We start from the raw sequence: 13244 nt of genomic DNA on the forward strand, positions 1-13244 counted from the left end.
TGACACCAGTAGCCATGAGATAGACTATTCAGAATTTGTCTTATATCCTCAGTCAACAAACAGAGCAGAAAAAGTGCCAACTCATGTCTTTGGAAGAGTGTTGAGTGTATGTAAGAGGGATGTATTTTCTCATGAAGAAAGACTTTTTTTTACCTGTGTACAGATAACTCATGTTTACAGTATTTTAACTGTAACATTATCTGCCTGAAGACAGATTTGACAGAGAACATTCCAGTTCTCTTAAGATACTGTTCTCTGAGAAATGGTGCTTCATACTCAAACTACAGATCCTAATGTAATACCAAACTGATTTGGAAAAACCCTCTTTCCAGCGAGTTCAGATATGAGTAGAAACCACTATGTTCTTGTCAGCTTCAATGAGAGCTGGGAAATACAAGGCTCAGCATTTTGGGGCCTGTTTTAGACTTGGTGTAAGTAGCTCCACGGTAGACAATATGCAATATGGCTTGATTGCCTTGTCCTTAGCCTGCTAAGAATGGCAATAAAAAATGCCCCATGTATGATGCCCCATTTGTCCAGCTGTCTGTGACTTTTTCTGTGCTGCCCCTTCCTCCTGGAGTGCTTTCTCTGAACTGAGTAGTCAAGTTACTTACCTTCCCCCTCATTCAGCGCCCTCCTTAAGAGTCAATCTGGGATGGAGAAAGCATGCTAGTCTAGGGCAGAGGAAATAGGGCAATGGATTTGGGGTATATTGCATAACCTTGGATGTGCCTCACCTTCACCTGCACACATGGTCCTGCAGCTGTGGTTACAGAAGCTAACGGTTCCCATCCCCCTCTGTGCTCTTGCAGAACACCCTCATGCAGCTGAATAGAGGGGCTCTTGAAGCAACTGCTGCCAGTCCAACCCTTCTTTTGTGTTCTCTGAGCCCAGAGCACTCAGCTCAACTGTGAGACAATGGACCAACCTGCACATACACCTTGTCGGTGCATGTCCAACCCACACATCTCCTGGGTGTGGGGCTCGGTCCCCTCTAGTGGCACCAAGACCACTTGAAGGTTAATGAGTCTGTTACAGCCTGAGCAAAGGTCCATGTGGCTTTTAACTCATGCAGTAGAGGCTCATGCATTTAACACCAAGAGGTCCCAGGTCCAATCCTGCCCGCTGATGACCGGGATCTGTCAGCATTACATGTGCATGATCTTACTTCAGTTTAAGAGTGCCTTCTATCCACTTAGCTGAAGCTGTAAGGAATTGCATAGATAAAGCCTTGTGCATCCCAAATGCTGAGTAGCATTGCAGTGAGTGGAAGAGGGAGAGAGAATATACAAAAGTCAAGATGGGGGAATAAAAAGAAGAATGGAGATATAAAAAGATGCAGGTGGGAAAGAGGAGATGAGCAGATTAAAAGAGAGTCCATGTCATCTGTTCTGGAGCAGGGGATACAGATTGACCAGGCCATTATAGCAAAACCAAAATGTCTGGGCACTACTGGTCTACAAGGAGCCCTTGAGGATTAGGGTGACCAGACAGCAAGTGTGAAAAATCGGGACAGAGGGTGGGGAGTAATAAGAGCCTATATAAGAAAAAACTCCAAATATCGGTACTGTTCCTATAAAATCGGGACATCTGGTCACCCTATTGAAGATCTGTGCCTCTGTCCCTTAGTTCCCCATCTGCAAAGCGGGGATAAGATCATTTAGCATGTTGTGAGGATAAATACATTATGAATTGTGAGATCCTCCCAGACAGTATGGAGGGCCATGTGAGCACCTTAGGTTTGTGTGTCAGCAGTGTAGGATTGGATCCTTCACTGGGTTAAGTTTTTAAAATGATCATAATATAAAATAGACATAATGGCTTCTATTTTGCTGCTATGTTTGTTTAGATTCATTATTAAATCCCTTCGGCTAGTATTGATCATTGAGGACTCAAGCTATGTTGTTGTTATTTGTATGACTGCAGTATGTAAGGCATCAGTTTGCTAATAGTATCAGAGGGGTAGCCATGTTAGTCTGGATCTGTAAAAGCAGCAGAGAGTCCTGTGGCACTTTATAGACTAACAGACGTTTTGGAGCATGAGCTTTCGAAGTGGGTATTCACCCACGAAAACTCATGCTCCAAAATGTCTGTTAGTCTATAAGGTGCCACAGGACTCTTTGCTGATTGTGCTAATATGCACTAATAGACAATCCCTGCCCCAGCCTACACAGACAAAGGTTGTGAGAAAGGAACTATTACTATCCTCATTTTACAGGTGAGGAGCTGGGCCTGAGGCATAGAGAGACTAAGGACTTGTTTATACCATGGGGCAATGTTCTCTATGAGGATATGATTTCTGAAGTGGATTAAATGGTTCGTGTAGACCCTGCTGGTGTGCTTTAACATAGTGCTGTTTGACACTGTAGGGCAAACGTCCCAGTTTATTTACCTGCTGCGTCCACAGGCTCGGCTGATCACAGCTCCCAGTTGCTGCGGTTCGCCACCCCAGGCCAATGGGGGATGGGGGAAGCAGCGGCCAGTACGTCCCTCAGCCAACGCCGCTTTCTGCAGCTCCCATTGGCCTCGAGCGGTGAGCCGCGGCCACTGGGAGCTGCAATCGGCCGAACCTGTGGATGCAGCAGATAGACAAACCAGCCAGGCCTGCCAGGGGCTTTTCCTGAACAAGCGGAGGCCCTAGTTTGAGAACCACTGCTCTAGGGAACCTTTAGTGTGTACCAGCAGTGTCTACATGGACCAGTTAGTGCGCAGGACATGCGTTTCAGAAACCATACCCCCACAAAGCGTGTTATGCCACCATGTAGACAAGTCCTTAGAAAGGCTGGGGTGGTGCTAAGAAATGAACCCAGAACTCCTGAATTCTAGTCTATTGCCTGACCCACAAAACCATTGTTAGATAATAGGAATACCGACTAAAATGTTCTACTTCCTATCATCTTACATGAATGGGAGTTGAGGGCATTATGCACTCTGCAGGATTCTGCCCTTGGTTTGAGTGGAACTTGGCACGGGCACAGAGCAGAGCTGATTGGTGAATCGGGCCGTAGATTGTAAAATCTTTGTAGAAGGGGCTTTGCATTCTTTTTGGTAAAGAACCTACGACATTATGCTTATTATATAAATAAATAAGACAATACAAAGAAGTTTCCTAGCTATTTAGAGCCCAAATGTTCTCTCTTGCTGGTGTAAATCTGGAGTAACTTAATCAAAGTCCAGTGTGTAAATGTGGTACTGTATAAAAGAAATGAGAGGAGAATCAAGTCCATTTATGTCCAATACTGATCCCTTTGAAGTCGGTAAGGATCGTGCTGTTATTGGCTGACACAAGGAACTGCCCATCTGGGATATTTCAAATGAGTGAGATTTAATAATAAAATAATAACAGTAATATATAAAGTATACAAAGGCGACTGTACGACAGCTTCTTTTTGTTTCTGGTTTGGTGTTTTTTTTGTTTAGTCTGTTTCTTGAATCCATTGATTTTGTATATGGAAATTTGATTCTGTCAAGAACTGCCAAGCTAAGGCATTTAATAAAAAATGAGTGCGATTTCATAATCGTAATAACAGAAAACAGATTAAATGGACATTTTAACAGCTCCTTGGTTTTTGTTTAGGATCTTCACTGTATGTGTTCACACTGCAGTGGTATTAAAACTTCTATTTGCTTCCAAGAGGAACAGCTATGCTGGGCCATTTCAAATTAGATTTTGTAACAAATAACAACAACAATGACAATAGCTTTCTCTGTATGTAAAAGCATAGCGGTTAATACTGTTTTTCCCCTTGGCTATTGTTTAGTTTACTTTGTGAGTGCTGTTGGATTGATTTTATACTGAATAAGAGAATTATTTGGTGTAAGACTGGAGGTTAGAACTCACCAGCATTTAAAAGTAAAATAAGCATAACAGTTAATATATGACACAGACATGACAAGAGCTTATCCTCTCTCCCCCCCTTTTTTTTGTTTAGTCTCATTCTGGAATGATCCAATGGGTGCTTAGAGGTTTATGTGCTTTCAAGAGTTGCCAAGATGGTCTGTCTGACAGACCGAGTGGTGTGCAATTAGATAGAGGTATGGATTGTGGTAGAGAAAGAGAGAGGTATAGCTATGGTGACAGACTATCTGTCTCTCTCGAGATCTGTCTCCCTTTGTGTACCACAATGCAGGTCTATCTAAATGCACACTCCTCTCTCTGGCTGGCTAATTATTTTATAGATTGTTTGTTTTTTTAATTAGTCTCTTTCAAACCTAACAGGAAACAATCAGGCCGAAGGAGGAGTGAAAATGTGAATGTCCCATTAGCGAGAGAGACATGGTGGGCGAGGTCATCTCTTTTATTGGCCAACTTCTGTTGGTGAGAGAGTCAATGGCTCGCTGGCACACATCCCTGATCCCTTCGGCATGGCGAGAAGCAGAGCGATTTCCACCAAAGGAAGGCTCAAGTGAGTGCAAATGGAGAGGGCAGCTGGGTGGAGCTCTGCGTGGGGATTGAGACAGCAAGCCAGCTCCCTTACTTGGGCTGGACTGCAGTGCCCGGGGAACCAGCAGCCACCCAAGCACCGGCCCCAGCCAGCTCCTCTGCAAAGGGTTAAAGGGAGTCTCAGCCTTGAAGTGGGCTGGAGGGAGGGGCGGAGGGATTAACCTGATTGGTGAGAAGTTTGTAGCTGGGCGGTGCCGGGCCGCCCTTACGGCTCTGCGCTCCCCCAGAATCACAAAGCCCTGCAGGGAAAGTCGCTTTAGCGTTTGTTCCTTTGCTTCAATTCCGCCCGCCACCCCTTAAACGTGATTCCGGCTGAGCTAGCCCCAGAGCGGCATCACCCAGGCATCCTGCAGCGCAGCTCTCCTGCGATCCCCGGGGATCTGTCATAGCCTGGGCGGCGGATTCCCAGGCGCTCACTCACACACGCGCCCTGACCCGGAGCTGCAGCTCATGCAAAGCAGGGAAAATACAAGTTTTCTCTCCCCTGACTTAGCTAATCGCCGCAGCCCTGCGCGCTGCCAGCGCCTTTTGTGGCAAAGTGTTTTCTGGTGGAAAGATGGTGGCTTGAAACTTTGATGCTTTAATGAACGCACTGAAGGTTTTGTAGGTAAAGGGACCCTCAGAGTTTCCTTTAAAAAAAAAAAAAGCAAAAACCCAAACAGAAGAGCCACGAACTTACCAAATCCTCAGCCAAGGAACCTGCTTTTCCGTGCCTGCCCTCCCTGCCTTGCAAAGCTGGGGGCTGTCAAAGTGCAAAGTTTGATTTACTCCCCTGCCCGCCTGCGGAAGGAATGAAGCTGAAATGAAAAGAAGCAGCACATGGGACTGGCTAGAGGATTGCCATTCAAAGGGATATGTTGTGATGGGGCAAACAGCGCGCTATTAAGTAACCGGACTGCAACTGAAGGTAAGTGGCTTATTTAGCGTCCAATAAATTTAAATAAGGAAACTTAACCTGGACACTTGATCGAAGTCCCTGTGTTTGGCTAAAAACAACGCCCGTGAAGGGCCCGGGAGCCCGGCAGGCGTTAATGAATTAAGAAGTGAGTTAACATCTGCTTTTAAAGCCGGCCAGGGCGCACCGGTGCGCTGTGCCCCTGCCCCCTGGGACCAGCCGCCCCAGCCAGAAGTCTGGACTCCGGCAGGCTGCTCCAGCGGTGTGCTGGTGTCATGATTAATGTTAATGATTAATCAGACCTCTCGGCCTTTCAGGCAGTCTTCGGCGTTGGAGCCACGAGTGACAGAGCTCAGTAGGCAAGGGGTGGCTGAGTGACCCATGTGTTGTTCCACTCCTCCCACGGGTGGGCAGCATGCAGAAACTTTTCTGTTCCCCTCCCGAGCGCTGGGGCTGCTCGCTGGCCTGCCCGGGAAGGAAGAGGCACACGAGTGATAATTACCCCGCGAGTCATCCATACACGTGTGTGCCTGCCCGGAGGAGCCGCAGGTTCCATCTCCCTCACTGGCTCTGGTGCCTTTGGCGAGAGGAGGGATTTACTTGAAAAAGGGACAGGAAAACCCCTGGTCAGTTTCACGCTGGATGTTTGAAGCCTGGTTTCTTCTGGCTGGCTATAGAGAATCACAGAACTGGAAGGGACCTCGAGAGGTCATCTCGTCCACTCCCCTGCACTCAAGGCAGGACTATTATCTAGACCAGAATGGGGAAGTGCTGGGAACTGCACCTCTCTTTTACAGGACTCACTGTCTAGTGGGGAATGGGTTCGGGTGCGGGGTGGCTTGGTCGCATAGGCCCTGGACCAAGGCTGACTCCAGATGGTGGGGCTGGGAGGGTAAGGGATGGTGACTGCTCTGCTGGATTGGTTTGGGAAGCACAGTTTCTGCTGAGAGCTGGTAACCTCTCCTGGCATGACCTGCCTCAGGCTCCCCGCTGTAAATAATATATTAACATAATAGCAGCAACCAAAATAGCCTTTCTCTGAGATGCCTCACTTTGCCTTTACAAGACATAAACGTTTCTGGATTGCTTCCTTCCCCTTCCTGGCAGTGCAGTTCTGTAAGATGGAAATGATGGTACATCATGTGTCCCTCTGCACTCCCCAGGTGGGTTGATGTGCATTCATGCCTTGGGCAGAGATTCTGTATTAACCACCGCCCCCACACTTCATTTTACCACCTTAAGAATTTGTGGTGCAAATTTGTAAGCTAATGGCAATGTGTAATTATTTGGTTTGTTGGATGCTATACATGGATTGTTGTATGTCCTGAGGGCACAGAGCGTTTAAATCAGGGAGTTTACAAGAGGGAGGAATTCAGATAGTGTTTAGAGAGTGAGAGTTTTGGGAGGAGAACAGAGTGTAATTAATGTAAACCTGATCTACCTAGATTTTTTTTTTAAAAAACACATATTAGAGCAGCCAAGGAATAGTCAAGGGTACGAATGACAGGCTTGCAGCAGGGCACACCTTTGGAGTAAACCAAAACAAGCCCTGCTTGAAAGGAAAGGAGGGTTGGGGAAATGAATTGCTGCAAAGAAAAATTCAGCACTGCAGGAAATATACAAAGCTCTAGCACCCACGTTAGAAGCAATGAAGCAGAAAAGCTAAATTCTGTGGGTGGAAAGGATAGATTCCTTTTTCAGCACCTCCAAACGTTTTCAACCTGAAATCTTGTTTTATGGCCACTCACTAATGTTTGTTTGCCTTCAAGACTGGTTCTGTACAAGATACCCAAAAAGTATTTGATTTATATCAGGCAAGAGCAAAAGATTAGGACAGAGCAAAGTTTGACATGCTGAATGCCAAGGAATGAATTATAAATATTTTGGTATTTGTATGCTGGTACAAATTTTGTCTGCTCTACTGACACACTGAGGGTTTTGTGTGTGTTTTTTTTTTTAATAAATTCTCATTTCTCTTCTTTTTCCTTCCTCCAGGTTTGAAAGATCAGAAATCTGTACAATACAGACGGAACCAGTTTTCAAAATGGAATTCCAGTTTGCGCTCTTTTTTGTAGGGATAATTGCGTTTTCTGATTCAGCCCGAGGTAAGGAGAATGAGCTTTCTGCAGCCTTGGAAATGGTTTGTGGCTTGTGCCTTTACATTTTGCTCCAGTTGTGCTCATGTTCTTCCAACACCCTATAGTCCCTTTCAGAGATCAAATCATGATATTTCATTCTGCATAGAATCTCCCTTCCCCCTTGTACTCCCACACATGCATTCCTCCCATGGCAGATTTTTTTCAGTGTTGACCGTGATATCGCAGCTCGGATGCAGGATGGTCACTTTTGGGCGAGTTTGTTAATTGCAGGTGAGCTCTTTGCTTTTGTCATTTATGTGTAAAAATACACAGTTGGCTTTCAACTTTCAGTGTAGGGTTAAAGGAAAACAATTGCATTCCTTTGTGGATCAGGAGTGTCTCTCCCCTCCTGTAATCCCTCCAAACTCTGCCCTGTGTATTCCCAATTGCAAACTAAACAAACAAATCCATTAACTTCCCAAGTGACAGACAAATGACAGTTCTCAACAGCTAGCACATATTTTAACACTGGGACTCCAGTAGACGATCGGATTTCAACAAACAGGTTACTCTACCAGTGGTGGATTGAAAAACAATGACCTAGGAGTTGAGGTAAGGGAGGAGAGGTTTCATATGAGAAGATAATTTAACAAAAGTTACAGGCTCAGAATAGAAAGAACCATTACTTGTCCTTAGCATTAGTCTAACACCACGACTCTCAACTTTTTCAGACTACTGTACCTCCTTTAGGGGTCTGATTTGTTTTGCATACCCCAAGTTTCACCTCACTTAAAAACTACTTGCTTACAAAATCAGACCTAAAAATAGAAAAGTGTCACAGTGCGCTATTAGTGACAGATTGCTTACTTTCTCATTTTTACCACATAATTATAAAATAACTCAACTGGAATATAAATATTGTACTTACATTTCAGTGCATAATATATACAGTGGTATAAACAAGTCGTCATATGAAATTTTAGTTTGTACTGACTTTGCTAGTGCTTTTTAGGTAGCCTGTTGTGCTACGTACATGTCTAGATGAGTTGATGTACCCCCTGGAAGACTGCGTGCCCCTAATGGTACATGTACCCCTGGTTAAGAACCACTGGTCTAACATACCTTTGCCAGTGCTGTCACGTTAGCATTGGAAAGTCTGAATGATAAACCACTCTCTCAGTCTAACTGATTCTCTGCTGGTCACAAAGGAGAGGACTGCATTGTTCCATGAGAATGGTTCTGTGTTTTCAGGATGTAGATTTGCCCCAGCTGCAATCCCAAACACTGTTGAAGAAGCATAAATTGTTGAGCGACCATTAAAAATGCACAGCACAAGATTATGTGTGGCTTAGTTTACAATTTAAATATTTAAACTTGCTATTAGTTATGGAAGCCATAACTTGCCAAAAATATATATGTGTGTGTGTGTGTGAGAGGGGATAAAAAGCATTGCTATAGAAACTTGGAGCTTGGTTAGTGCACTGTTTTTTTTTGTTTTTTTTTTCTTGGCATTGACTCCCAAGCAAATATTTTATGGAGGCAGAAGCACTTTAAAATGATTCTGCTGGAAGCTGAATGAAAAGGAAAACAGTGTATAGCCTTTAAGACCTGAAAGTCTGAATTCCAGGCATGGTTTACAGTGGAGACCCAGTTTTAAGTTGTAGGCAATGGACAGGAGTGGTATGAATTAAGGACCTCGTGAATGTATATTATTCTAATAGACTTGAGTACCCAGTGGAGTTCAATGAGAAATCTTGAGTGGGCTGTTTACCGCAAAAAGCTTTTGTTCTGTTTTCTGCAGTGTTTTGAGTAGAGAGTTACTGCTTTATTGCTAAATCTTGTTTAATTTTTCCTTGTCTATCCTGCTCGTATTATTTTATTGCACTTAAAATATAGTATGCAGCTTTAATGACCCATAGTGCTGTGAATGATTGTTTTGAACAGAAAAAACAAAAACTTCACAGCCATAATTTCAGAACAGATCATATTTTTGCATTTGCAGAGGTTACTTAGACATAGTGTAAACTTTATAAGGTTACATTGTCTGGTGAACAGACCTCTTTACTGCTCCAGACAAATACACCCTGCACATGGTGAGAGAGGGAGTCTGATTGTTTAAATGGCATAAAAATGTGGTAAATTACTGTATTGTGGCCAAAGAAAAAGAATATAATCCTCTTGCTTTCTGATGTGGGGAGAGATAAATGGAGCAAATGAAAAGGAAAGGTGTCATTACAGGAAAAGCATAGGCAAAAAGGTAACACATTTAAGGCCTGATTCTCCTCCCACTAAAATCAATTGGATTTTTGCTAGTGATGGAAATGGGAGCAGCATCGAGACCTTAAACACACAGAAGTGAGAAACAGAAATATCTAGAGCTCTGAAACCTTATTTGATGCTGTAAAATTTCCCTTATTTAAAACACACCAGTCTAATGTTTAGACTTTTTGAAATGTGCCCTATTTGTAACATGCCTGTGGATTTTTTTTATTTTACACTGGGTTAAACCACTGCAGATATATAAATATTACCTGTTTCAGTCATGGTGGTTTTACAGACAATCCAGTGGATGAATCTCAAATTGAGGGTTTTCAGGTATTTCTTTGAAATAGGAGGGGACTCTGCGCAGTTAATGTGTGTCCTGATTGTAGATTGCATGCATGTAGCCCATATCATGGCCAACACTTTGCAACATGAGTTGCTGTATGTTAAATGGGTGCCTGCTGGTGGGAATGGCGAACACTCATCACCTCTGGATGTGGAATGAAGTGCCTACATTTTAGCATCCAAGCTCGAAGATTTAGGTTAACTTACTTTAAACGTCTCATGACATGTAATGGTGCTACAGTGCTAATTCCATGATTTCACGTTGCATGCTGTGTAATCATGGAATTAAATCCTGGGATCATAATGTGTTTGCACAAGAGGGCAGAGTTAAGGCTGCTCGTGCAACTCTAACGGGTATTTCCTGGCTTTTGAGCTCTTAGCTGTGATCTTAATGTTCCATTAAACTTTACATTATATTCTTTTACTCTGTGTTCAAATGGCACTTTTCCTGGTGAAGGATCCCAAAGGACTTTGTGCCTGTGGCCTTATCCTGCAGTCTTTATTCTAACTAATCTGGGGGTTTTGCTAGCATCACAGCTGCAGGAGCCGGCTGTGCATCCTTCCTGAACTATTGAAATACAGGCATTTCTGTGGTGGAGGATGGCAGCTAGCTGACATGCAGTACACGCCAGGAGAGGGGAAGGTTTGGCTAAAGAAACCAGGGTAAACCTGAACTCTTAGGGAAGGTGCTATGGGATTTTTAATTTCCGTAAAGAGTAGGGACCATCTCAGTTTTTAAGGGCTCATACAAAAGAGTCCTTGCAGAGTGAACGCATGAAACTTAAGTTGTCTGCTTGGCAGTATGAAAGGCCAGCCCTCCTTAGGTAGAGTTTGAACCAATGCTTTCAGGGATCTAAACTTAAAGGTTTTAGCTAAGGGCATGTATAGAGAATACCTACCTACTATAGCCTTGCTTAAATGAGAGACCCATGGTTATTTTTTAAACCTAAATTCTTTCCCATTCTGGTGTCATTATTCACTTTAAAATTGTCACGGGAATCATGATTTTGGAATAGCTATTTCAGTGTATTTCCAAGTGCAGACAAGGCCTTCATCTGTCCCTCCTCTTTTGGGCTAATGGTAGTACAGGAGTGCTCCTTGTGTGTGAAACCCACTCTTCTGTACATGTAGCTTGAGCATTCAGGTTCTGTGCAGGCAGAATGTGGAGGGGCTGGAGAGACAAAATCTAACCCCCAGGCTAAGGGCAAGGTATAGAATAGCAGCCTCAACCATTTGCACCAGTTGTGCTCGTGTTATCCTCCTGGACCTGCACTAATACAGCCCCCCCTTGCTCCTACTTTCAGCCACCCCTCATCCTGTCCCGTCTGTGACCTTCTGTGCCTACTTATGAGGGTGCAACGTGGTATACTGGCACCTCTTTGCAGCTGCTCCATCCTATGTGCCCCATGCAACCCCTGTGATGGGGATAACTGGTGCCTGAGAGTCTTACGTGGGCCCTCTTCCCCAGGAGCGAATGCTGCCCTGTGTTACTAACCTTTAACGAAATGAACTGTCGCAGTTTGCTCCTGCTTCTGCACACCACTAGTTGGATACAGGTAATACAATCTGATATTTTCCTGCTTATGGTATCCGAGTGAGACACAGCGCAATATTTGTTCCAAATCTGTCAAGTTGCCATCGTATTCGCCTGGGTTACCGTATATGGTAACACAAGGGTGCACTTGGCTAGCTACAGTAGTTTAAGCACGATTTCATATGGTATGTTTAGAAGTTTTTGGTAAGAGCAGTAACAGCCCTTCCTTTGGCCAGTAAACTGATATTCTTATCAAAACTGACAAGTTTGGACATCAATTTTATTTTCTGTGCATGGGGGCATATAGCTATAACTTTTTTGTTTTTTTCCTGTGATACATGATTTTAAAACATAACTGGACTCTGACTGATGCTTGACTTACAATAAGTTCACTACTTGTGCAATTTAACTACGGGCAACCTCAGAATTCACTAGGCTGGCACAGATATTTATCACGTGTCCGTATTTGACACTTGTTCTTTTAAATGCTGGAAATATGGGTCTTGAATGTTTGACGGTTTTTTCTTTTCACTGAGATGGTTCTTAATGCCAGGCAATATCTTTACCATTAAGTTCTATAAATGTAATGATTTATAAGAGTGAATTGTAGTTAATGCTGATGATATAAATAATAAACAGGACAACAGTTGCCTTCTGTTGTAAAGATACCACTATACCATGGTTCGTCTTAGACTTGATTATTATTTGGACATCTTTCTTTTTCTTTCTAATGGGAAAGAAAAGCATATAGGACCTGCTTCAGATCCCATTGACATCAAAGGGAGTTTTTCGATTGACTTCAGTTGGCTTTGGATCAGGTCTCTCGGCATAAGAATAGTCTGACAGCATAGCCTATACCTACCTATTATATATCCTTGATGATCGGAGGGAACCCTGATTATTTTTCAAACCTAAGTTCCTAGTCCTTCTGGTGGTGGTTAAAATTGTCGCTCAGTGTAAACATAGAATACAAAGTGTGTCAGACTGGAAGATAAGCATTGATTTATTATTATTATCTTTCATTATTATTTTATTTATTTATTATGGAACTCAGAAAATCACTCCAACATGTTAACGTTTTTTTAAGTTTGGTTCCACACTGTGCGTGCTGTTTAGCTGCTTGGACCTTCCTTTAGAGGAAAAAAAAAAAATCTGTCATTCTTGTGATGCAGAAAGTAAATTTAAAAGTTTGCTGTTTATGCGTAAAAGTAATTTCAGTATGCCTTGGGATTATTTTCCAACATTTCCAATATAATTCTTTCTTCCAGAAAGACAAATGTTGAGTAGGTAGCATGTGCTAATTAACGAGTGCCTACTTTTAAAGGTGTGAGAGCACTGTAATGAGTTTAGCAAGTAGGGATCTAGCTTTTTTGGGGGGGTGTAAATTGGCCCTGGGGAGTTGATTTACATCAGCTGAGAATTTGGTCTTTCCCAAGTAATCAGCTTGCACAGAGTAATAAATCCTGAATATACTAAAGCAGATGTGTATATAGAGTAGTTGCTATGGAGTATGGCAAGTAGAGATATTCACCTTTTTGTTACATATTTTGTGTTAACTCCTGGAAGAGGTAAATCATTTCCACCTAAGGAAAAAATAAATGACACAAAGGTCGTCTTTTGCCCGCTTTGAAAAAAACAAAAATTCTGAAGTCATTGCTATATTTATTCGGTTTGAGTAGTATCAAT

At 43.1% G+C, this 13244-nt stretch overlaps 1 protein-coding gene across 1 annotated transcript in view; it reads left to right on the forward strand.

The window, feature by feature from the left end:
* The first annotated feature begins 4661 nt into the window (after positions 1–4661).
* FGFRL1 (fibroblast growth factor receptor like 1) overlaps positions 4662–13244 on the forward strand; it is a 247403-nt gene continuing 238820 nt past the window's right edge. The window contains exons 1-2 of the mRNA XM_030564103.1: positions 4662–5351; positions 7335–7444. Of these exons, the coding sequence (XP_030419963.1) occupies positions 7384–7444 (61 nt within the window). The 5' untranslated portion in view covers positions 4662–5351; positions 7335–7383. The remainder of the gene's footprint in view (positions 5352–7334; positions 7445–13244) is intronic.

This window comes from Gopherus evgoodei, chromosome 5 (genome assembly GCF_007399415.2).
Source record: "Gopherus evgoodei ecotype Sinaloan lineage chromosome 5, rGopEvg1_v1.p, whole genome shotgun sequence".
Taxonomy (NCBI): Eukaryota; Metazoa; Chordata; order Testudines; family Testudinidae; genus Gopherus; species Gopherus evgoodei.